Genomic DNA, 25433 nt, shown 5'->3' with positions numbered 1-25433 from the left:
TAGAAAATGAAAAGAGAAGGGATACACAATTAGCATACAATGTAATTAAGAAGACTTAGAGATAGCGGGTTAGAATACTCAATTTTTAACGGCATGTCACTAAAAAAATACTCATGTTGATTGGGAAGGTAAATGAGTTGCTGGCAATAGTAAATGTGACAACTTGTATTTTCATGATTGTTAGATGTGACAATCACAGTATATGAATCTTCAAACTTGGAAACTCGAAACTGGATTTCGAGTCAATTTTCCTCGCCATGTCTACCCAGAATTTACCTACTAAGAGCTCGAGCTCCACAGACTTTTATCCTTCTCTTTATCAACGACTTTCTATTCGAAACTGACTCCTATTTACGTTGACAATAACCCAAAAATGTTTCGCAAGATCAAGAAAACGTTCCGAAACAATGCTTCAGGGAAACAACAGTTTGAAGATGGTGAACGGCTTCTTGCAGGGTCTGAACAGCTTCAATCATCACACCAAGGTACACACCAATCTAATAAGAAAGCTCCAAATCTCCTCTTTCTCTCTTTGGGTAGACGTCGAAACAATAGAGATCCTCGCAGCCTTTCATCAGCACTAGAAACCAGAGTTCAGCAAACGCCTCAATATACCCCCCATTCTCCTCATCATCCACCACGTCGTAATCAACATTCTAGTTCTCGTTCTATTCAAAGCAATGAAAATGGCCGTCCATCTACATCCACACGAGCCGAAAGTGTTAGATCAAGCTCTGCTAGTCATCATACTACATCAAATGTGAGCCGTACAAAGAGGCATCCTCGAGAGGTAGTTATACACAATGGACCATCTGGAAATGAGTTTCGTTCCTCCTATGCATCATCAAGGGACGAGCCTCATTCTTCCGTTGCAAGATACATAACTGTGGAACGGTCAAGTGTGAAAAAGTAAGCTCTCTTTATGATTGAACACCTCCCCTTCCAATCGAACTCCAACACCCGTGATGAAATATATTTGAGCAGATTGCTAAACTAAAGTTCTCGGATCCAGATTACGCGCCCGTTCACCTCGAACTCTTGAAAAAGAGAAGTAGTGCTGTCGTAACCATGAGCAAGGCACATCAAGATGTGAAGATTTTGTTTTGTAATTCACGAGAACAGATTAAGTAAACAGATGAAGTATCAAAGTAAGAAAAATTTGGTAGGAGAAACATCCGTCGGCTAAAATAGAGTCAAGAAATCAAAGACTGGAGATATAATGCGCAATTTGCAATTTGGACTTTAAAGATTAAAGGCACAGAATAACTAAGAATCACAAAGAGCATGACTTCATAGTACTGGTATTGACAGAAAAATCAAATGAGCAATTGAAAACAATTAATATAACTATTTATACAATATGGTTGTTAGATATGACAGTCATAAAATATGAATCATTGACTTCAATGTAATATTCAATCTTCGAGTCAATTCTGTTTGACAGCTTTGGCTCACAATTCTTCGCCTTTTAAGGACTCGCGTTTCCCGGGCTTTGAGTTTTGGTTCATTTCTTTACACTCAAGATACCTTTATTCGAACGCTGAATTGTCGATCAAAACCCCATATTAATACTTAATACAAGTCGACCATGGGCTTTTACCGCGTTTTCACATTACTTAATCCAGGAGATCTTCGGTCCCGGCCTCCACGCCCACGACGTGAAGAAAGCGGTAGAGAACAGAGCCAGCGTGCTCCTCCTTTCAATCCCCCGTGCTATGAGGCTCCTCCTCCTTCTTATGATTCCATTTCGACTGCATCTGTGAGGTCCGAGGGCGTTCGATCAAATTATGATAGTCATAGTGCTACAGCGGGAACAAATTCTGGAGGTTTAGTAGCACCTAGCGGGCCATCTAGCAGGCCGTGTTCTTCTCATTCATCACGAAGGGAAAGACCTCATTCTTCTTATACATCAGAAGTTGACCGCCGATTTTCCCAGGCATCGTTCGACAAGAGTCGCCGTTCCTCTAGAAGTGAACCTGATCTTTCTCATGAACTGATTAATGACAGGTGACGATCTACCACGGGAATCAGGTATGAATCCTCCCCAAGATATTTTTCCATGTATCTCAATGTCTCTATGAGTCCCAGCATATCTATTAGGATTACTAACCGTCAAGCGCAGACCTGAAAGTAATTCTCGACGACAAACTCGCCATGAGTCTACAAATGCGTATAACCAAAAATCGATTACGTACAATCACAACACAAGTGAAGCTTCACATGTCTCCAGAAGCTCTGAGCAGCCTGGGGCCACTGCTGGTTTTGCAACATATGATGAATGGTGCACTCGCTCCAGATAAATATTTGAGCTTATGTCTTGTAGCTGGCTTGCGGGAAAACATCAGAGGATTGATAGTTGAAGGATTTATTGGAGGAAATCTGTAAAGACCGCGGCAATGATGCCAAACAAGATGATATGGAATACTAGATTTACAATTCACAAGCTCTTAAAGATGAAGAAGAGATCTAGCCCAGATTCAAAGGAAAATAAAAATACCGTAGAATACAAATAGCGTGGCTTTTTATTACAATTTTGGAAAGACTGAATGAGAATCAGAAACAAATGAATATTTATGATGTAGAATCACACGGGGATTAAGAAAGTTATGGTATAACGTGAGTTTAAATATGCGTTCTTTCAGTCGAATCTCTCATTCTGGACATTTGTTTATATGTTGAATTCTTGTTAGAGTCGTTTCCTCTCGATATATTGAGTGTAGGTGGATTTGTTCTTAGAGGTGGATCTGTTCGGGAAAGTGGACCCGTACGTAGAAGCGAGCCTGCTCGCAGAGGTGCATATAACTCTGGGTTCTTTGACCCCGGCAGATCCTCGCAATATTGAGGACATTAATCACCTCAGAAGGAACAGTCTGTATGCGGAAGATATCAGAGAATTGACTGTTTGAATGCTCCGAACGAAGGAAGTATACGGGACACCTTGTGTGGAAGGAAATAAACGAGACGCGATAGGGATGTACGACGTGATCATTGGAGGAATGATAAGTTACGGAAGATCTGTAGAATCAAAAATTTGGTAGATGATATACGAAATGCATGGATTTTTGAAATTTACTGAACGAAATAGAAAATACGGTTGTGGGTTTTCTGTTGAATTGGCAATTTCGAGTACATTTTTCTTTCAGATCCTTGAACGTCAAGTATCACTTAATTCGAGTCTCGATCTTTGAGTCAGATACTGCCTATGAAGTAGAGGAGTTATATTTGGAATTCCTCATATAAGTCAAAGACTCATCAATACACTAGTATTTCCCTAGAGTCATTCCTGTCTCTGTTTAGGTTCGTTTCTTCGAGAACTTGACTACCAAGTGTAGTCTTTGAATGTTATGGACTTCCAGCTCTTCGTCAACCTCCAAACAAACCTTCAAGTAAAAATCATTATCGAATTACCAGTATCGAAGTGTTTGCAGAAGCTTTTAGTCAGAATTACTTTTTCCGCCTATAGTCATAAAACCGAGTTCTTGATACCCCTCGCGATCCGAGCCACGCGACATGAAGGATGACTCGGATTATAAATATGACTCAAGCATCATTCAACGAACTACTCATATGCCGTAAACTCACTTCACTATTCCCTCGAATCATGTATTTGATTTCCCATATTTTAGCTTTTGACTTTGACCTGTTTCAACCTCCACCCTTCCCACCAACTTCAATATTTAAACCAACATAAAAATCAAAATGTCAAGACAAAACAGCGCAAACCATAATGGTAAAACCGTCTCTATGAGCCAGACTATGAACCAACAATTGCCTACTTCGTATTCTCAGGAGTCAAAGAACGAATGGGTCACTGGAACTTCCGATCCGCATCGATTATCAAAAGTTTATGAAAGAGTTAGAGAATCGAAGGACATTTTTGGAAAGTATCTTTCTTCTAGAGGAAGACAGGAAAGAAGAGACAACAAGGAGTTTGCAAACCTTCTCAAAGAAAGAGAACGAAGATCTGCTGAAGATCGCAGAAAAGTACTCGAGAGGAGGCGTAGAGATGAGGAGACGAGACGTAGAGAAAGGTTGGAAAAGATATTAGAAGAGAAAGATAAAGTACGAGAGAAAAAGAGAGTACAAGAGATAGAACGGACTGGTGGCTGGTATCAGCATGACCTAGAGCACAAAGAAAAAAGAAGACAACAGAAAGAAATATCCAGAAGAATAGCAGCATTACCACCCGGACAAAGATTGCGTGAGGAAAGACAAATCGCAAAAAGATTAGAAGAGGAAAGGATCCAGAAGGATAAATCTCGAAAGGAAAGAATAGCAAAAGAGCTCAACAGATTGAAACGAGAAGACGATATAAAAGAAGGGAAAAGATTGTTGGAAAATTACAGGTGCCGAGAAGGAGAAAGGCTAGGAGAGGAAAGTCAACTCTTGCGTTTGGATAATGCATGGGAGCGTGTATTTGATGTTCGAAGAGTAGATGTCCGAAAATGGGTATTAGGATTGACATATCGACCAGATGATTATCCTGTTGTGCCTTTTTATAATCGTGTAGGAACTCGTCCTTCGGTGCCGCTACCACGACAAAGTTCTTTTGTGCCTCAACTTCATCAATCTGCTCCACCTCCTCCACCCTCTCAGCCGCCTCAGCCTCCCCAGCATCATCAATCTCATCAGAATCTTCCCCCTCCTCGCCGTCTTGCTCCGTCTCGTTCCTACAACAGTAATTCTCCACCAAGAACCAAATCTGAATGCATTCCACCGCCACTGCCACCACCTCGCAGAACTCACTGCCACCACAATCACGACCTTCGCGAACCCCGCTCTTCAAGACGCAGTCAAAGTCATCATCCAGACTCAAAGCATGCCTTAACAAAATCAAATATTGCACAACACAATGAAAAAACAAAAACTTACCCATAAACAAAACACCAGCCGCAACAAGACAATCCAGATCTGAATACAAAGATAACAGGTTTGTTTCGAGAACTTCTAGAATCAAAACATCCGGAGGGAAGCGAGTTAAGGATTGCATGCAAGCTGGAGCCGCTGTTGGAAGAGTGGTACGGGATGTAGTGGTAATGGCCGCTATCATAATTGGAGACTAATTGTGTGTTTTTTTAAAACTTCTTCGTGTCATTGCTATTTCTCCTTTTTGTCTCTCAAACCCAACAAATGCGTAAACCCACAAGGATCACATGTCCCAAATCCAGAGTCATCAGTATTGCTGCTGCGCCAAGATTGATATACATATAATCGTCACAACTATAAGGACACAAACGTACTGGGTATGTATCTGACCATGCATGGCAGTATTGAGATGTTAATGATGGGTGGATATTAAGCTGGGGTTCACATTTCCGTTTTATATTACAAACGGATAACCTTAACAAAGAATCATTAAATACTACTTCAACGATTTTACCAATGTGTATCCGCGTTCTGTAGCTTTACATACTCCTACAACTTCTTTCTGAAGGGTGATAATCTTACTACACTAATAGTCGAATATCGCCGATCTTTGGTAGAAAAACTGCGCGTATCCTTTCTCAAACTCTCACATTCTTACTTCCCCCGGCCCCTCCACTCACCTCCTCCACAAGTTCCTCATATACCCCCTCCAATTCCAATTCCACCGCCATCCCTCCCACCCCCTCACCCAGCATCAACTCCCCCTCCCTCCAACCCCCATCAAAAGTGGAGAACCACACCACAACAAACATACAAACAGCACACCTTCTCACCTCCCCCACAATAAACCAAACGCCACCCCTCAGACATGCAACAAAACCCACCCTCCAGCAGCACTAACCATAGCAACTCTGCTACCCAAATCCACAAGACCAATCTGACTAGCGCCACCACTTACAGATCTGCAGTGAATTTCGCAATAAAGCCTGCATGAGCAGATCAGTTGCATAAATAGCAATTGTGCTATACTATTCACCATCTCAGGTGCATAGTACGAAGCAAGTCATCGCCACTAGTGCTGAGATATGCAGCAAAACCCTCCTCGAGTAATTTGATGTAAATGTAGTAGGAAAGACAAGGTAAAGAGATATCATCTAGATTCGCGCGAGGAATACATTTTTATGACTAACAACCCTCACCTAGTATTTCCAATAAAGACTCCACACTAAGTCCAATCTTATCTTTAATCCTGATATCCCGTCAATCAATATCATGGCAACGCAACACAACGAGAAATGAATGAAGTTAACATCAACCACCCATCTCGCGTCGTCTCCTCTCGCCACAGTGGACACCAACCACACCTTAATTTGCCCTCAAGAGTCAAGACGCCAACCCCTATAAAAAAGAGAGAAAATCGCCACCGGAACCACCGAAACGACACGACCTGCAACAAAAGCCCTCTCACCTCTCCTCGCCATCCAATTTCCATCTCTCACCAATCACCAAACAAACAAAGCACTCACCAAATATTCCCCCATGACATGAACATAATTCCGCACTGCAACCGCAACAGCGCTAGCGCGAACAAACCCAGTAGCGCGCTTACTAACCGATCGCAAACCGACCAATCGCGGTCCCCTCACCAACCTTTCGGCGTGTCCGAAAGTGGAAGTGAGACAGGTTGGTCGGACGTCTGGTGTTGTGTGAGGTAGATCTTAACAGAGTCTGATATAAATCTATTGAATCGAATGAATCTATTGAATCGATAAATCAACAAATCAATAAATCACTCAAACCATCAATAATTTATGCATCCATCATCTCATCAAGACATCTCCGACTCGTAAACTCCATCCACACGAACCAAGCACCGACTGCCGACCAATCAATCAAGAGATCCTAGAGCTCTCTCGTGGCACGATTGTATCTGGTCGGGCATACCGAGAATTGCAGACGTGCAACAGAATCTCCAATCTCCATTTCGAAACCACAAGATGATAGAATCTCAAGACGTTACATAATACTTACTATACATAGCACGAATCTCGACCAAGCACCTGGCTCGCCTCGCCTCTATTAGCCTTCTCAATCTGAAGCCAAAGTTAATGCAAAGCTAACATGCAATCAATCTAGCCGCAGACCTTCGACATTCTACATTCTACGTTCGAACGGAGATACCGAGAATTGTAGATGTGCAACAAGAACTCTATTCCTCTATCCTGCATTTCTCCATCTCAAACCCAAACCCAATTTCTCAAACACATTCTAGATCTCCATCCATCCATCCATCCACACACAAACCAAACCAAACGAACCCACCCATCCACCCAGCTCGCTCCCCATACATCCAACCACATCCAACCACAAAACATCTTTCCAAACACTCCCCTCCCCTCTCTCTCAACCTCTCAAACCAGCCAGACATAGCCATCCAATCTCACAAATACAACCAGACGATCAGATCAAACGGTCAGACCGCGAAATACAGACATGCAACAAACACAGCAGATCTTTTTTTCTTTCTTTCTTTTTTCTTCTTTTTTTTTGCTTTTCATTTTTCCATTTCGGGAGTACCAGGTTCCTAGATTACTACAGTATACGTAATCATCCGCATCGCGCAAACCAGAATATATACAACACAAAACAATATAACATGACATGCAATGCAATACTACAAATACAAATATAAACAACACTCACTCTACGTTTAATTTTCCTCCCATCCATCCATCCATCCATCCATACATCCATCCCATATAGTCTAGTCTAGTTTAGTTTAGTTTATTTCCCACTAATCCCAACCCCCCCAAACCCAAACCCAAACCCAAACCCAAACGGCCATACCGAGATCTATAGATATGCAACAAAATCTCCTCCCCATACATACATACATACATGCATCCATCTTTTCCCCTTCCAGCTCATTGATTCATCCTAGTTTAGATGCACGAGTGCCAATAATTCTATATATATACATATACGAACGGAGGGAGATGCGAGATCTATAGACACGCAACAAAACCTCCCATCACCCTCTCACCCTCTCACCCTCTCCCATGCATCTATCCATCTAATCCACTTCCAGCCCACAGCTAATCCGAATCTGGATTTACTAATCCCAAACATCCTATATATACATACAGACAGAAATACGAGAATTTTTTAGGTATGCAACAAAATCTCCTCTTCCACAATCTATACCGTTTCCAAACATCTCAATTCTTAATTCATCTCTAGTTTCTAGATTCTGAATCAATGATATACTTCCCATGCATCCATCTTCTCCCCTTCCAGCCCGTTAATTCTACACTAACTAAACTTAATCCCAAACAGAAATACGAGAATTTTTTAGATATGCAACAAAACCACCCATCTATCATATGATTCACATTTCAATTTCCCAAGCCTCAGTTAGAACAGTAGCAAAAGCAATACTTCAAATCACCAATACCAAGTATCAATACCTCCATATCCTCTCCCAGAGTCCAAAAATACAACATCACAGGCAACTAAATCGAATTCGCATATGAATCATATCGTAATGTGATTCCCTATAAACTCATCTTCATCGATGACCATGAGAAGACAAATAACAATCGCAACCAACCATCAATACCCCCCTTCATCATCCATTCCATCTCTCATTAACATCATCGTTCTCCCGTTAACGCCATTTATTCATCCATCATCATCATCGCCTCACGCAAAAAATAAAAATCAGGAATCAAAAATCAAAAACCATCAAATATCCTCCTCCCCATTCCATTTTCCACTTGCTTTCCCTTTCCAACCCCTCTCATCCTATTCCTCCCATCCCTCCTTTTCCATTAAGTATAAATACTCTCCGTCCAACTATTAACCTGTAATCCTGTTTCCGCCATCGGTGCATCCTTCAAGAATTCCAAAGGCATCCAAACCAAATGTCCCTTGATTTGATCTAACTTTTGTCTGATTTCCTGTGGTGGAATCATACGATCATAGATATGACCTGAACGAATACCCTTTGCTGGGAGAAATTTATCATAATCATCAAAGGTTTTGACTGTGATTCGTTAGTGAGAGTGTAATTGGAGAAAAAGGTGGGGACTGGTAAGCAACAGAAATAAAACCAAGAGCTGTTAAGTTGTAATAATCATAATAATAACGATAGATGAGAAAAAAAACATACCAAAATTATCCGGATCAGCATGAAACAATTGTCTAAACATCTGAGTATTCTTGGTTGCTCTGCTAACCCACATATCCCAAAGTTCATCACTTAACGGATCCTCAACGAATTGATATGTTTCCCCCTCATGGATATCATTTGGAACATTGGGTGGTTGAGCATTTGGATCATCATCTGCATCCAAATCTTGTGGTAGCAGTAAACCCAAATGTTCACGCCAAAGATATTTTCTCAGCGTAGATGCATGATAACCTGCTTCGTATGGTTGTCCATTCATTGTACTTTGAACAGTTCTCGTATCTGTCATGACGATGGAAAGTTCGCTATCATGAATACCTAATTGTGAACGATCGTTGAGATTCGAACTTCCACAAATAACTGTTCTATCGTCAACAATTAGAACTTTGCCATGGATGTAAAGTTCCTCTTGAATCCAATTATCGGCTTCTCCTTTAAGATCACCTTCCCATGGCTCGTCAACCAAATTTGGTTGCATATGCATAGCATTCTTAGCCACACTATCAGTACTATTTGGTTTCTGATTCGTACCGGCTGCTTCTGCCTTTGCTTCGAATCTTCTCTTGGCATCAGTTCTTCTTTCTTCAGCCTCGTCCCCAGAATCATCATCATGCACAGCATGTTTAAACTTATCCTTTAATTCATCATGTGTTTCAACTTCTTCAACCCCTTCTCCATGAATACCCGAGTCCATAATTTCTTCTGCCTCTGCTCTTTGTACATCTTGGTATTTGACACCAGATTCTTCTTCTTGCTTTTTAACTGCTGGAGTAACATTCAAACGATCATAAGATCGTAGATTGAAGAAAAAGATGTGATCTTCTGGTTCGACACCTTCCTTTCTAACTTGCTCGAATATTGAATGTTCACCTCGACAAATAGACTTGTACTGGTAATCCATGATAGCTCTCGTACCTGTCGCGGCATCATCTCTAAGATCACCGGCGAAACCTGGAATAGAAGGAATCAAAATGATGACTCGGAATTTTCTACCTTCTTTTCCAGCTCTGACAACAGCATCAACAATCGCTCTTCCAATAGTATTTCTAATTGGAGATTGTTGATCACCCGTGGCAGTGATGAAGAATTGATTTTCGATATAAACATAATGTTGAGCGTTTCTGATCAATTCACTGTAAGCATTTTGAATGCTGTGTTCCACGAGAATCCCACTGGACCAATCGGCACTACTTCGAACTACCTGAGCGTGAACTGTTCCTTGCTGTCCCAATGATTTCGTGCTCAATGGTGTGAGTGGGTGATTGACGTAATCTCCAACTGGATGTTTTGGTCTTTGTACTCCAACCAAATCTTCATTCTCACCATCTCTGCCTTCAAGAATCAACCAATTGAAACGCTCATCACGTTTGTATTTGTCTCGTTTGACAAAATTCCATCTCAAAACGAAATGCTCCGCGATATCATAAACGCAATCTCCGACAACACCCATAGCAACATCATGCCAAGGCATACGTCCATATTCAGCTTTTGATAATTCATTGGCCTTCCAATCTTTGACATTCTGAAAATCCATCACACGGTTGTTGTTGAAATCTTGTCCTGGCCATACTTCAGTTGCAATTCCTTCTGGATGGACGTCGGCAAGAGGATGTTGATGATTATCCCATCTTCCAAAGCATAGATCCAAACCACCAATAAATGCCAAATTGTAATCAATCACAATAAACTTTTCGTGATGCGCCCAGTAAAATGTCATATCAGCCGCATTTTCGAGAACATTATGATCAGGATGTCGCATAATCTGAATATTTCCATATCCTGGAGTTCCTTCGGGGCATAAAGCTTGAAGAGCATGTTTTGTGTGTTCAGAATTACAAGTGAGAGCAGCCTATCAAAAGAAGTCAATAAATCAAATCTCGAGAATCTCAATCGCAAAACATACCTCGACTTCTCGATACACAATAACGAAAATCTTCACGCCCGCTTCTGCTCTACGTTTAAGAATTTGATCCAAACGCCATTGTTGGTTGTAATATGGAGGTCGGCGCATGAATAATTCGGGAGACAACCACCAATCCGCAATATATATGGTTTCTTTTGCAGCTTCCAGCGCAACTGATACAGCCCAGAAGTAATCGCGTCCATCCACATACCATTTTATATTATTTCCTGGTCTTTCTGGCGCAAATGATTCGAAACGATGAGACTCGGCGATTTTGGTTCTCTTTGCATCTGTAATCTGTTCGTGCTCTTCGTCATGACGATGATTTGGATTAAACTATGTGAGGATTAGAATTTGTTCGCAGATTGACAGAGGAAGGAGTCGTCGAGGTAGAAGTAGAAGCAGTAGAAGAAGCAGGGACAGAAACACAACCAAAAACAGAGAACTTACCAAATTTCCCAACTTGCCAATCTGATGTCTAGATGCAATAGTCAATAAACAACAACAAACAACAAACAGCCAATGTTTCCCCACCCCATTCTTCCACTTACTTCTTCTGAATCAAGCCAACCTTCACATCATGAAGTTTCGTATCATGCAACTTCTCTCTCAAGCTCGCAAACGGGTTCTTCATCTTCTCTTTCAAGCTCGAAGGATTCGATCCGCCATCTGCAGGAGCGGCGGCTGACATGTTGATTGAAGGTCGCTGGTGGGTGATGTGTGTATGTATGTATCTCAATGTGTGTAAGACGGATAGATAGATAGATAGATAGATATGACAATGCCGATTGAATCGAGGTCGTGAGCCCGCACGTCAAGTAAAGTGGAATACTACTTTCTCTCCTCGCTCGGATTTGATTTCGAATCAACAATGTCGATTCTCTTCTCTTTTCTGGAGAATCGAATGTATGAATGAATGAACGAACAAACAAACGAACAACCACACAAACGGACAAAAAACGAGGGGTTTGGAATGGAATGGCGGGGCAGCAGAAAGATCAACCAAGCTACAACCTCTTTTTCCCACTATTTTCCCGGAATAACCATGAGCCTTTACGCTTTTAACTGCATTAATCCACGTTTTGCCTTGCTTCAAAAATCCATGCCCTGTCTTTGAAATACGTCACTGGCACATGTGGTAACATAAGCTTAACCTTAATTTTTTTTACGATCATGTGTTAAATTATCTGTGATTTATACCATTTATTATGTTATGTTATATCTTCTATATTATTCTATACATCATATATCAATCAACCCTCCTCTCCCCCTTACAACTATTCCACAATATCAACATCCTCCATTCCACATACTCAAGAAACACAACTTCCCTTTCTACCCCCAACCCCTCTTCTACTGTATCCAACCCACACGCGATCAATCCTCAGCCGAGAGCTGAAAACGGGGTGTACGTACCAGCCCCAAAATGGCGTGAAAGCAGCTTGCCAAGAACGAAGGGCATTCCCGCAGGACCAACCATATGGGATGGCTATATTATGTTTTAAGAATGGGCCGATGAACGAGGGGGGGGGCTTCAGGTGGTTAATTGCATACTGATCCAGGTACAAGTGTATCCATCATCACGACACAAGGAAACAAGATGTTTTCTCGTCATGGGGGTGATATGTTAGAAGTAACATGTAACACATACAGCCAAACTCACATTCCAACTTGTTTAGTTACAAGTAAAGTGCTATTCATTATCCATCCGTCTATATCTCACGAGTGCGAAGTTGAGCTATAAGTCCTAGACCCCAATAGATATATAAACTAACGGGACACTTCTCGACATTCAAATTTTTCCACAAATTCATTTTTCAATTGTTTGGTATCAGAATTTATCTTCTGATTGTTCCATTGTTGATAAGTCATGGATGGCATTGATTTCTAAGATGTATAAATCGATGTTTTGAGATACGCCTGAGTTCGTTTTTGTGGTGTCCTGTTAGTCCATACGCCCAGCAGTAGTTTTTGTACTCGATATTACCTTTGAAACATACGGACCGGAGCCAGCTATACTGTTTGGCAAAGATAATGGTAGAATGAAGAGAATCACCACGATTCTAAAGTGTCAGAATACTTGCTGTTTAAAATATCTAGATATCACAACAACTTAACCGCTCTTTTCTCCTCGTCCTCATCCTCTGCAGATCCACAGTGGTACACGTGACGAAAACATATCCTTCATTACCAAATAAGCATATATCATCACTCTCTTCCAAGACACAAATTCCAACTCTCAAAAGTATCCAAACTCACATATGCAGGTATCACTACCAGAGCCCAAAGCAAAATCTGACATTCACCTTGAGCATAATATTCAAAACCTTTCAGTATCTTATTGAGAACTAGTAGTCGATATATTTTGTGCAACGTTAAGACAGAAAACGTAGCACAACTCTTGAAGTACTTGATATCATCAGGATAACCTACATCAAATAAGTGCAACTCTTTATATTTCTAAAACTCCATCAGGTTTCCCATTAGCCCCAAGAATAAAAATTCCTTCAGTATGATATATGCCGACTTAATTTCTGCCTGTTCGTATATATCATATCATGTCATATCATACCATATCGCTTGCAATAATACGAAAGAAGAGAAGGTTTGAATTAAATTTCATTGCGAGTTTTCGATTGCATCTTTTAGGAAGCGAAGGGAGTTTTATCTATTATTGCGATACATAAGAGCATGTGTTACTGGCTGGCGTGGTAATAGTATCTATTTCGAAATAGTAGAGAAATTGACGGTAGAGCATTCTTTTAAAGCTGGATGTAGAAATCTACTAGTGGAAAGTGTTAGGTGATTATTATTGAAACCCTAACCTAGCTAACAGTGACTAAACTAAGTACGCACTAGGTAGAAAATTCTCGATGGGTTAAGAGCCGTGGTTAAAACCAGTCTTGGACATAAAGCTCATCTGCCGTTCGTACATACATCTACCGTCTTGTAGGAGGTCAATCTTTCTTCTGCCCGGTTTGATCGTAGCATGCTCGGTGATTTCTAAACAGCTGTAGGATCACTCCTGACGAATTTGTAGAAACTGATTGGTACTACTTGTAAGATAGTTAGAGAACATTTTCAGGACAGCAGTATACCCAAGCGGGTTTGCGACAGCTTACCTTTGTCCAGATTTGAATTCTGAATCTGATGTGAGAGGAGATCAAATGTTGTTTTGACAACATAACGTCTCTTATTTCTCTCCTGGGTGGATGCGCGAATTTCCAGCAAATGAGGATCTTTAGAGGGACTTTCAGGTTCTCGAACATTTACAACAGACAATATGGAATTTGATTGCTCGATCGATTTCGAGGTCGTTTCGTTGCACAAACATTCCCATACTTGCATGCAAAGACTGCATTTCTGATTGCGAATGATAAAGATGCAAGTAATGCTTTGATTTTAATAAGCAATATTAATAGATTGTTGCTTAAAGTAATATAATTATATAGGAGGAGCTCAACCCTCATTTTCCATGCTTTTCCCACCAGGTATCTTCAATCCCTCAATCCAACACCAATAATCATTTCCCGCTCATTATATCACAAAATACAAATTATTTTCACAACTGAAACGAGAGACACAAATTAAGCCGACTTTTCACCAGCCTTCGACTCATCGATGGCACGAGTTACGGGTTGAGGTTCAGCATGTGATTTATCCGCATAATCCCCAGCCGAGAAAGATCCCGTTGATGAAGTGTTGATTGGTGGATCATCATGCCAAAAGTCTTTCTTTCTGTTGGAAAATATTAGCATATGATTTATTAACTTGAAGAATGGTTCAGGAACTTACCCCTTCGAAGCTCTGACAACCCAAGCTGGCAGAATACCACCCTTGATCTTGTATGTCCATGGTTCCTTGAACTCCTTATCGTATGGTACAATACGACCACCGGAAATCTTCTCCAATGCCCAAGTTGTGGTGTTGATAATCATGTATGAAACGATACCAGCAATCAAACCGTATGCGATGGAATATGTGAATGGCATCACAGCCAATGTGATAAAAGCTGGTAGTGCATCGCCCCAATATTTCCAGTTAATGTCCTTAGCGGCTTTGCACATCATGGCACCGACGATAACCAGGGTAGATCCCGTAGCCCATGGTGGAATGGAGGCGAAAATAGGCGCGAAGAAGATCGAAATAAAGAAGCAAACGCCTGTAACCATGGCAGTGATACCAGTTTTACCACCCTCGGAAATTCCAGCACCAGACTCAATGAATGCCGTAACCGGTGATAGCCCAAAAAGTGAGCCGATAGAAATGCCAAAAGCTACGTAAAAAAAAATTAGTGTGTGTGAAATGAAAGGAGATAAGTAACTCTCACCATCGACAAGATATGCTACAGCTGAACCTTCGAAGTCTTGAGTCTCTTCATCAATAGCTCCGGAAAAGCGTGCCATAGAATATAGTGTTCCCGTACAATCCAAAATATCAACGTAGAGGAAAGTGATGAAAGCAAGGCCAAACTGTCCTGTAACCCCAGCCACGTTCCAATCCTGTGCCACAAGTGTCTCCTGAATTCCATGGAACGTAACAACTTTCTTGAAGAAATCAAAATTGGCATCACCGGTCGCACCGTCGTGTGGAAAGTAGGTGACCGGACTATTTCTTGGCCAGGAGGTGATTGCTACTAACAAAATACCAGCAATGATTGCACCCTTAACGCGATATGCCATGAGAATTGCAGTTACAAAACCACCGCAGAATATTCCAATCCACATAGTAGGCGAACGCATCTTAGTTGATCCCGGACAAACACCGTCGTCGTAGATAGAAGGATCGATGCATCCTGCAAGTTCAAGGGGTGTAGATTGAGCCCCTGTAATGACTCCAAGACCTGCACTGTATCCAAGACCAATAATTGCTACCCAATAGTCAATATCGAGTTCTTTTCATGGTAATATTGCACTCACTTAAATATAAGCCGATTCCTACTCCAGAAGCGAGTTTGATAGAGGCGGGGATGATTCTCGCTAGCCATTGTCTCAATCCAAGCAACGATAATGCCACAAACACAAAACCTTCAACAAAAACCGCAGTAAGGGCAAGTCTATACGAAACAGGTCCAAGCCCGTGAAATCCAACAACCGTGTAAGTAAAGTAAGCATTCAGACCCATCCCTGGAGCCAATGCAATTGGCATGTTTGCAAATAGTCCCATACAGAATGACGTTAGAGCAGAAATGGCAGCAGTTCCAGTAATGAAATCTCGACGGATAACTCCAAGACAGAGATTATAGTCAACATCAGTGGAACAAGTTGGATCAGTTGTATCTGTACAAACGCAAGTTCCACCACTATCGGTGAGAATCGTGGCATTAACCTGAATTCGCAATGTCAGCGGATATCGATGACTAGGCCAACCCAAACTGCAATGAACAATTTGGACAAATCTTTTGAAGAAGAGGCCGTCCTTCTTGTGATCATGAATGATTGGATTGGTTGAATCAATGGAAAGATCCAGAACATACAGAAATAATGTATGCCATTGCGAAGAATGTCGCCAATCCAGCACGAATTTCAGTCAGAAACCTTGACCCCTCTCTCGACTTTACATGACCAGAACCATCAAGACGAAATCTTCTACCAACGATGCTGCCGGCAACAGCATTGTTGAGTTTTGTATCCCAACCAACCATGATCAACCAGGAAATTCTCAAAGAGATGATAAAACGGAGTAAAGATGGATCTTTGGTCGGTTCGTTCCGAAACACAGAATTCAAAGGAGTCAAGACACTGTACCACAGCAACAGCTATATACCCCTCTGAAATTCGCCCGCATTAAAAACTCTTATCTTTCTGACAATCAAAAATTTGAAGATTCTATTTGTTCGTGTGGGAGTGCTGATTACCGCCAAGCAACCAAGCTGCTAACTTTTGGGCTTGGCCACTTGGCAGCTCCGACATTTGCCCTCGTTTACCAGTTAGACGTTCCAAAAGATAATCCTCACCGGATCTAGTCTCTCGATAGGCCTAGTATCATGCTAATGTGGTAAATTACCCCGGGCTGATATCGTGTTGCTTGATAACTTACATCCTCCATTATCATCTTGATACACTTTTGGGAGCTCGATAGATATGGTGAGCGCTAAATAGATAACCTATCGTCTCGGATTCAATACATTTAAGTTGGTCTGTAGCTTTCACGCCTACATCCGCACAGCTATAAGGGGAGTTCCGAGGATTGAGCATGCAATAGAGTGTGAGATGCGGGGACTTTCAGCCTTAGACACTTGATAGCCTACCCGGAGGTTTGGGAAAGTAATCAGGGCTCATGTACGTAGGAAATCTATCGGTGAGTAAAAGAAAGATAGACAGCCTCAGGTTTGTGGGAACCCATCAGAAGCTCAGAACACCGATTGCGGCGTAAAGTGGCAAAGTATCCGTGCATTGTTACTCAACAAATGTCAAATCTGTTCATTCAGACTGGATGATTGTGATTGAACTTTGATTGAGGATGTATATAATGTGTAAAGGATATGGCTTCAATGTTCTGATGGACATATCAGTTGAGGGAGATAATGTTACCATTTTCTGAACTCTGCAAGGAACATTAATATCAATTGTGACAAGGGAAGCAGTCGCATTGAATGCTCATATAGCATGTACCTTTTGGAATTACCTGGTAAGATGTCTGGAAATCGAAAGTGTAATCAATACACACCCCATGTAGTTCGATTCGATATGCCTCATTTTCCATGAAAGCATCTGGTTGGTTGGGGAGGTGATACTCACGGTCGTGGATCCTTGTGAATTCATTCTTGCTCCCCCAAAAAAATGAATACAAATATGTGATTCAAACCATTGCTGCACTTCCACTGATTTTCCAGAGAATTGACATTGTCGAAGGCCAGACAGAAACATCAAGCAAGAGTGTATCAGAATGGTTCTTTCACGTGATACTGCGCTCACGCTGGGCTGGGCTAGGATTAAGCGAACAACGAAGCTCCGACGCTCCGACTTCTTAAAGTTTAGCTGATGATGATAAACTCGGTGCCACCTATGCCTTGGAGAATTTTGTGAACAGCTTCAACATAACCCTTTCACTTACCAACCTGCGCAATGGCGCCTCTAGTGGATAATCCCATGATTGCATCCGCAACATTGCATAATCCATGTGAGTGAACCCCGCCATCCAATAGTTGATGCACAACTCTAACTGATCTCAGTACCGCTTTGGTTGCACACTTACATTTGGCCCTTCGCGATTATCTGGCCTGTCTTCTTTCGATACTATCTCTCACAAGATCTATACGATCAACATATCGGCGGCCAAGAATGGACTTTTGTGTGGTGCGGGACAATCATCACGGCGCAAAGTTTAGTATGGCTCAGCACACATTGGAACATTAACTTGAGATCTCTGTTCACTTCAACCTCCGCAAAGTCTGTTTCGACTGCCCAGCTCATTAAGGTCCATCCTATCACAAACGCTGGATCTGCGGATTTCTGTAAAATAGATAGAGATAATGTAGGTTTATTATTGTTCTCCCACAGTTGTCTTGACTAACTTCCCCAAGGCTGGTGGGAAAAGCAATGTTTCTTTCCTCTTTCAAAAACGTCGATTCCTCTACGATGCAGCAAAGAACTCGTTTGCCCCCTTGACATACTCGATAGATCAAGAGCCAAAGCCACTTTTAGAGGCATATCAAAAGTCTAGAGGTATTGATTCCGCATCTGAACTTTCCAGAATTCATCAACATTATGGCGACAACACTTTCGATATCCCGGTTCCTACCTTTTCTGAGTTGTTCAAAGAACACGCAGTCGCGCCATTCTTCGTCTTCCAAATCTTTTGTGTTGGGTTATGGATGTTGGATGATTATTGGTACTACTCCTTGTTTACCCTCGTTATGTTGGTAGGATTTGAGAGTACTGTAGTCTGGCAACGTCAAAGGACCTTGACCGAATTTCGAGGAATGAGTATTAAGCCATATGATATCTTCGTTTACCGATTGAACAAATGGGAGGAAACACAGAGTGATAAACTTCTACCAGGAGATCTCGTTTCAGTTGGCCGAACTAAGGAGGATAGTGGTGTAGCTTGCGATATGATTTTGGTTGAAGGAAGCGCCATTGTGAACGAAGCTATGCTGTCCGGAGAAAGTACCCCACTATTGAAGGATTCGGTGCAGCTTAGACCCAGTGATGCAGTCTTAGAGCCAGAAGGTCTTGATAAGAATGCATTCCTTTATGGAGGAACAAAAGTTCTACAAATTACACATGGAAATACCGATGAAGAAAGACCAAAGATCGCTTCGGGCGTTCCATCTCCCCCAGACAATGGAGCTATGGCCATCGTGGTAAAAACTGGATTCGAGACATCGCAGGGAAGCTTGGTTCGAACTATGATTTATTCTACCGAGCGGGTATCCGCCAATAATGCTGAAGCGTTGTTCTTCATTCTTTTCTTGCTGATTTTCGCAATCGCTGCATCTTGGTATGTTTGGGATGAAGGTGTGAGAAAGGACAGAAAACGATCCAAGCTTCTGCTTGATTGCGTCTTGATTGTTACTAGTGTTGTACCCCCGGAATTGCCCATGGAGCTCAGTCTTGCAGTCAATACCAGTTTGGCAGCTCTTAGTCGCTATGCTATTTATTGCACCGAACCATTCCGCATTCCATTTGCTGGGCGCGTTGACGTCGCATGTTTTGACAAGACCGGTACATTGACTGGAGAAGATTTAGTCGTTGAAGGTATTGCTGGTCTAGGTCTAGGTCATTCCGGTATCGATACCCCTCGTGAAAACGATGGTGCCCACAGTCATATCACACCTGTCCTACAAGCTTCATTGGAGACCACATATGTGCTCGCTACGGCTCATGCCCTTGTCAAATTGGATGAGGGTGACATTGTTGGAGATCCTATGGAGAAAGCTACACTGACTTCGTTGGGCTGGACACTTGGGCGAAATGATATTTTGTCTAGCAAGGTTCAAACCGGTGCACCCTCATCTTCGGTTCAAATCAAACGTCGTTTCCAATTCTCGTCTGCCCTTAAACGTCAAAGCTCTGTCGCCTCATTGACCGCTCTCAATACCCAAACTGGTAAGAAGATCCGCTCTACTTTTGTTGGTGTCAAGGGAGCTCCGGAAACTATCATGAAAATGTTGGTTAAGGTTCCCGCGGATTACGAAGAAACCTACAAATACTTTACCAGGAAAGGGTCGCGTGTTCTCGCTTTGGCTTATAAATATCTATCTACCGAGTCTGAACTTGGCTCTGGCAAAATCAATGATCTCAAGCGGGAAGAAGTAGAGAGCGAATTACACTTCGCTGGTTTCTTGGTCCTACATTGCCCTCTCAAGGATGATGCAAAGAAGGCTGTACAAATGCTCAATGAAAGTAGTCACCGTGTCGTTATGATCACTGGTGACAATCCTTTAACCGCCATCCATGTTGCCAGAGAAGTTGAAATTGTGGACAGAGATGTTCTCATTCTTGATGCGCCAGAACACGATGATTCAGGGGAAAAACTTGTATGGAGAAGTGTTGATGACAGTATCAGCATTCCTGTTGATCCTTCCAAGCCTATTGACAAGGAAATTATCGAGAAAAATGACTTGTGTGTCACTGGTTACGCTCTGTCTAAATTCAAGGACCAATCTGCACTTTCTACCATCTACCGTTACGCATGGGTATATGCTCGCGTTTCTCCAAAACAAAAAGAAGAGATTCTTACCGGCTTGAGAGATCTTGGTTATCATACTCTTATGGCTGGTGATGGTACAAATGACGTCGGAGCCTTGAAGCAAGCTCATATTGGTATTGCGTTACTCAATGGCTCGCAAGAGGATCTCAACAAAATTGCCGAACATTTCAGAAACAACAAAATGAAAGAGCTTTACGAGAAGCAATGCCAAATGATGACACGATTCAACCAGCCAACTCCTCCGGTACCCATATTGATTGCACATTTGTATCCACCAGGACCTAAAAATCCACACTACGATAAAGCTATCCAACGGGAAGCTGATAAGAAGGGTATTTCTGTGGCTCTTATGGAGACAGCTGCCAACAAAAATAAAACTGATGAAGTGGAAACGATTACTTCGCCTGGCGCTCAAGCATTGATTAATGGTCAGCAAAACAAGCCGACTTTGAACGATGCACAGAAGAAAGCAGCTAGTCTTGCTGATAAAATGACTCAAAGTCTGATGGAGGCAGAAATGGATGACGATGAGCCACCTACAATCAAGCTTGGTGATGCATCCGTCGCTGCCCCATTCACCAGTAAACTGAGCAATGTCATTGCCATCCCCAACATCATTCGCCAAGGTCGTTGTACACTTGTTGCAACTATTCAAATGTACAAAATTCTCGCTTTGAATTGTCTCATCAGCGCCTACAGTCTAAGTGTGTTGTATCTCGAAGGTATTAAATTTGGTGATGGACAAGTAACGATTAGTGGAATGCTTATGAGTGTTTGCTTTTTGTCGATTTCCCGGGCTAAGTCCGTGGAAGGTCTATCCAAAGAAAGACCACAGCCAAACATCTTCAACTTCTACATCATTGGATCTATTCTTGGACAATTCGCAGTTCATATCGTTACACTTATCTACATTGCCCGTTTCTGCGATAAAATTGCTCCGTAAGTTAAATCCTTTCCTTATTGTCACCCGTACGACAAGTACTAATACTTTATTAGACGTGACCCAGACATTGATCTCGAAGGAGAGTTCGCTCCATCTCTCCTGAACAGCGCTGTCTATCTTCTTCAACTAATTCAACAAATTTCCACATTCGCAATCAATTATCAAGGACGTCCATTCCGTGAAGCCATCTCCGAAAACAAAGGAATGTACTACGGTATCATTGGTGTATCCGCAATTGCTTTCTCCTGCTCGACTGAATTCATCCCTGAGGTTAATGAGAAGATGAAATTGGTTCCATTCTCATATGATTTCAAAGTAGTTATGACAACTACGATGATTGTGGATTATCTTGCTTGTTTTGTTATTGAAAAGGTACTCAAAGCTCTTTTCAGTGATTACAAACCAAAGGATATCGCGATCAGAAGACCGGACCAACTTGCAAGGGAACAGAAGAGGATTGAAGATTTGAAGTTGGAGGCGATCAAGGCAGAGGAGGAAAAGGCTCAAAAAGAGATTGAGGAGTTGGAGAAACAGATTAGGACGAAAGGTAGATCATGAATGTTATCAATGGCAAAGTAGATACGATACACAGATAGATTGTATATTATAGATTACTATTGAGTTCTTCATCGGTCTGTCTACTATGTTCTGATATTGTATACGTGATGGGTATTCATTCATCTTGATTAGTCTTGTGTTGATTTCCCTCTTGCTCTGTAGTATCTTCTATACCTCGAATTTCATTAAATCTTTGAATAGATTTGAATATCATCTCCTTCAAGATGCCGGATCAAGCTTGATTCCAAGAATGAAAGAGTCCGGTATGAGATCTGTTGATCTGTATCATGGGAAGTTTGAATGTTGTTAGATGAAGGTCGGTCAGCGCAGCTGATGTACGCATGGACAATTCAAATACTAAGTATTGGATAGGAGAGATTATTGACGGCTATGGAAATGCGTTTGGATATGAGTATGGATACAATCTCTGTGTGAGCTAGTATTAATCGCGCCCCAGAACTGCCGGTATCAAGTCTAATCAAAGCTTTCCAAATAATGCAGTGCTCTCTTCATGCAAGAGGTCGATCTCTACCCTTTTTATAGACACCCAGTAGTAAAATCTCCTGATCTTGGTCTCTTTGGAGTACAGGGGAATTAATGAAGGGATCGACAAATGAGAGAGGCAGTTGGGAACCTATGTGATTGAGAGATGTAGGGACTAGTGAGAACATCTTCTACACACTGAAAGAAAGATATACATAGACACTTATCGATTTCAGTTTTCTGGGGAAGATACAAAATGGAAGGGAAGGAAGTGCTAGAATGTGCTTCTTTAAACTTACTTTTTTACAAAGTTTTGACACAGAAATGCCGCCAGAGAACCGGAGATTTAGAGATTTAGAGTTTTGAGGCTGAAGAAAGAGTGGCTGGTATTGGAAGTCCAAATTATCTCCGCGCAGGGTGTCGGATTTTGATTTAACTTAATTTACTACTCGTTCTGTTGGAATACATGTAACCCTGAAGCTGGAAGCGTATATCACAAGATGGTAGACTATAAGATGACTAATCGAGGTTTTTTAGGTGATGGAGTTGCTTGGCACCATCTATGGTGAACTGAGCATTATCTTCCTCTTGGAACTTGCTTGGTTCGTTCTGGTTGCACGAGGCACAAGTATAGTAAGTCAAGGTTATCCAATCCAATTCCCAAGCATTAGTGACAAAGTTCTGTTCTTTTTCTAGGGTTCTTGGAGTACATAAATTTTCGTTCTTTTTTATTCTCTGCCTCACTCATGCATGGAGACGAGGTCTTGTCACTTGCACATCCCATTTTGGAAATCCATGTCGGTTCTTATATCCGATCTCGACAGGATCAATTTCGCAGAAGAGAAATGGCAGGGAGGGGAGGAAAATTGCACATGCGTTTGTTCTCTAGGCTGTAGCTCGCTAAAATGCAAAAATTAATCTACCGGGACTGCGAGGCTGGTCTACCCGCTCACGACGCTAGAGAATGATGAATCAAGGATGTCGGACTTGTCTCCTCCGAGTGGCACTTCGGCGCGGATGAGTTCGACCCAATTGGGAAATGTGCTGTGTGATCATTGCAAATACCGGGGAGGTGAAACATTGTGAAATCTCTCCGTACGTAAGCAGTACATTCGTAGATGGGTAAGTGTAAGGGGGTACATCCGTTCTTGGACTTCTCTCGGATTGCTCCTAGGGAAACATGTGTTCGAGAAGCTAGGCTCGAGTTTCCATGCTTTCGATCGCGAAATTCAAGCTTCTGTGGAGATGGTTTGGAGCGAATGCAAATTGGCTATGATTGACAATTGTCTGACCGTGCGAGTGTAAGGATCTGGATCCGTCAACGTTCGTCTCAGGTGCCGATGAATAACTCGAACGGTACTTACTTCATTATCGGCAGTTAGATAGAGAAGATAATCGCCGATGTATTTTCAGTGCTGTACATTCATAGAGAAGTATGAGTTGAAGTATCAGTGCATGGCGGTTCAAGGAGATGGAAATATGAGAATAGTCATGAATAGCTCAAATTTCTTTCATAACTAATGCATACATACTTGAGTACATAAATATGGTATCGCTTCATCCAAACAAGCCAAAACATCGATGCCAATTGCTGACATGCTAAACATCCGAATCATTCACGCCAATCGCACCCCTTTAAATCATCCCTTATGCACCCAAGCCAAAAATTCGCTCCAAAATCTCGTCATCACTTGGTCCATCACCCTTGATGGTCGCATAAGCGGGTGCCAAGATACTCTGTTCGATCTCTGTGATACGTCCGTCAGATACATATAAGATATCTCCTTCTCTATCGGTTGTAGTCATCAAGAATGCTGCGCTTCTAGCTACAACATCACAAGATTGTGCCTTGTGGGAAATGGCAGCCATGATACCATCGAGATCAGGCAAAACCTGGGTAGAAGTCCAGGATGGTGCCAGAGTGTTGACTCGGATGGGGAGTTTTGCTGCTTTGATGGATCGTTGGATTGAGCGGCCGAAACCGAGAACTCCTGCCTTGGCAGCGGCTTTGGGTTTGTTAGCTTGCTTTTCAATTTTGGCGAATTGGGAGAAGGGAAATTATCTTACAATAATCGGGTGCTCTCAAAGGCTGTAATCCAGTACTCGATCCCATGAGTACGATGTTTCCACCCTGGGCATTTTGCTTCAAGTAGTGGATTGCTAAACAAGCGGTGTTGACTACACTCTTGAAGTTTACTTCCAAGACCTCATGGACTGGCTCCTTGAGATCTCCATTCTCGTCAGCGTCGAGAGCTAAATAGTTTCCTCGTGGACCGATTCCGGCATTGGCGAATACGTAGTCGATGTGGGAGAATTTTTCAACGGCGGCTTTGAAGAGAGCAGCGAGGGAAGACCAGATTGCCACGTTTGTTTGGACAAATAAGAAGGAGGGGGAAGAAACTGAAGTAGGTGGAGGGTTGATGTCTGCGCTGACGACGGAGGCACCGAGAGACAAAAGGAGGTCGATGGTTGCGAGACCGATTCCCGAGGAACCACCTAGAATGAGGGGTTTGACGTGAGTATGAGGGGTTGTGAGGAATAGATGTAAGGTACGCAGATGTGGGAACTCGTCTACGTCGCATTCATATGTGATGGATGTACGTACCTGTCACAATTACAACCTTGCCTTTGAGACTGGATAAATCTGCATCTTTGATAATGATTTCAGACATGATGTGTATGTGTATATGTATATGTATCTAATTTGCGTTGTTTTCTCGTGAATAGCACAATGTGATGAATTCTGGTACAAATGGAAAAACTATGGGAGATTCACAATTGATATCACAGGAAACTTTAAAGACAGCACAACAGCAAGCTTAAGCAACCCCTCA

The 25433-nt window shown here is 42.1% G+C and overlaps 7 protein-coding genes across 7 annotated transcripts; 4 read left to right on the top strand and 3 right to left on the bottom strand.

Moving 5' to 3' along the window:
* The first annotated feature begins 149 nt into the window (after nucleotides 1-149).
* Nucleotides 150-1174, top strand: BCIN_12g00800 (hypothetical protein). Its single transcript, XM_024696199.1, has one exon. It carries the CDS (start codon nucleotides 374-376, stop codon nucleotides 911-913), a length of 540 nt encoding a protein of 179 aa, XP_024552005.1. The 5' UTR covers nucleotides 150-373; the 3' UTR covers nucleotides 914-1174.
* Nucleotides 1175-1809: 635 nt separating this feature from the next.
* BCIN_12g00790 (hypothetical protein) lies at nucleotides 1810-2512 on the top strand. Its single transcript, XM_024696198.1, has 2 exons — nucleotides 1810-2031; nucleotides 2123-2512. Exons 1-2 carry the CDS (start codon nucleotides 2001-2003, stop codon nucleotides 2383-2385), a joined length of 294 nt encoding a protein of 97 aa, XP_024552004.1. The 5' UTR covers nucleotides 1810-2000; the 3' UTR covers nucleotides 2386-2512.
* A 1119-nt stretch (nucleotides 2513-3631) lies between these two features.
* Nucleotides 3632-4929, top strand: BCIN_12g00780 (hypothetical protein). Its single transcript, XM_024696197.1, has one exon. The coding sequence runs from the start codon at nucleotides 3700-3702 to the stop codon at nucleotides 4876-4878; it is 1179 nt and encodes a 392-aa protein (XP_024552003.1). The 5' UTR covers nucleotides 3632-3699; the 3' UTR covers nucleotides 4879-4929.
* A 3518-nt stretch (nucleotides 4930-8447) lies between these two features.
* Nucleotides 8448-11774, bottom strand: Bcspo14. The gene is made up of 5 exons (XM_024696196.1): nucleotides 11510-11774; nucleotides 11409-11436; nucleotides 10959-11294; nucleotides 9038-10904; nucleotides 8448-8911 (listed from the first exon to the last, which is right to left on the bottom strand). The coding sequence occupies exons 1-5, from the start codon at nucleotides 11647-11649 to the stop codon at nucleotides 8697-8699; spliced, it is 2586 nt and encodes an 861-aa protein (XP_024552002.1). The 5' UTR covers nucleotides 11650-11774; the 3' UTR covers nucleotides 8448-8696.
* A 2608-nt stretch (nucleotides 11775-14382) lies between these two features.
* Nucleotides 14383-16669, bottom strand: BCIN_12g00760 (hypothetical protein). The gene is made up of 5 exons (XM_001557868.2): nucleotides 16435-16669; nucleotides 15878-16286; nucleotides 15289-15828; nucleotides 14754-15234; nucleotides 14383-14696 (listed from the first exon to the last, which is right to left on the bottom strand). Exons 1-5 carry the CDS (start codon nucleotides 16600-16602, stop codon nucleotides 14546-14548), a joined length of 1749 nt encoding a protein of 582 aa, XP_001557918.1. The 5' UTR covers nucleotides 16603-16669; the 3' UTR covers nucleotides 14383-14545.
* Nucleotides 16670-17973: 1304 nt separating this feature from the next.
* Nucleotides 17974-22147, top strand: Bcspf1. The gene is made up of 4 exons (XM_024696195.1): nucleotides 17974-18080; nucleotides 18133-18434; nucleotides 18484-21554; nucleotides 21612-22147. The coding sequence occupies exons 1-4, from the start codon at nucleotides 18026-18028 to the stop codon at nucleotides 22114-22116; spliced, it is 3933 nt and encodes a 1310-aa protein (XP_024552001.1). The 5' UTR covers nucleotides 17974-18025; the 3' UTR covers nucleotides 22117-22147.
* Nucleotides 22148-24071: 1924 nt separating this feature from the next.
* Nucleotides 24072-25406, bottom strand: BCIN_12g00740 (hypothetical protein). The gene is made up of 3 exons (XM_001557870.2): nucleotides 25205-25406; nucleotides 24667-25095; nucleotides 24072-24605 (listed from the first exon to the last, which is right to left on the bottom strand). The coding sequence occupies exons 1-3, from the start codon at nucleotides 25269-25271 to the stop codon at nucleotides 24247-24249; spliced, it is 855 nt and encodes a 284-aa protein (XP_001557920.1). The 5' UTR covers nucleotides 25272-25406; the 3' UTR covers nucleotides 24072-24246.
* Between the last annotated feature and the right edge of the window lie 27 nt (nucleotides 25407-25433).

The sequence above is a fragment of the Botrytis cinerea genome, chromosome 12, assembly GCF_000143535.2.
Source record: "Botrytis cinerea B05.10 chromosome 12, complete sequence".
NCBI lineage: Eukaryota > Fungi > Ascomycota > Leotiomycetes > Helotiales > Sclerotiniaceae > Botrytis > Botrytis cinerea.
Note: the sequence above shows the minus strand (reverse complement) of the source record. Positions and strands in the feature narration are given on the sequence as shown.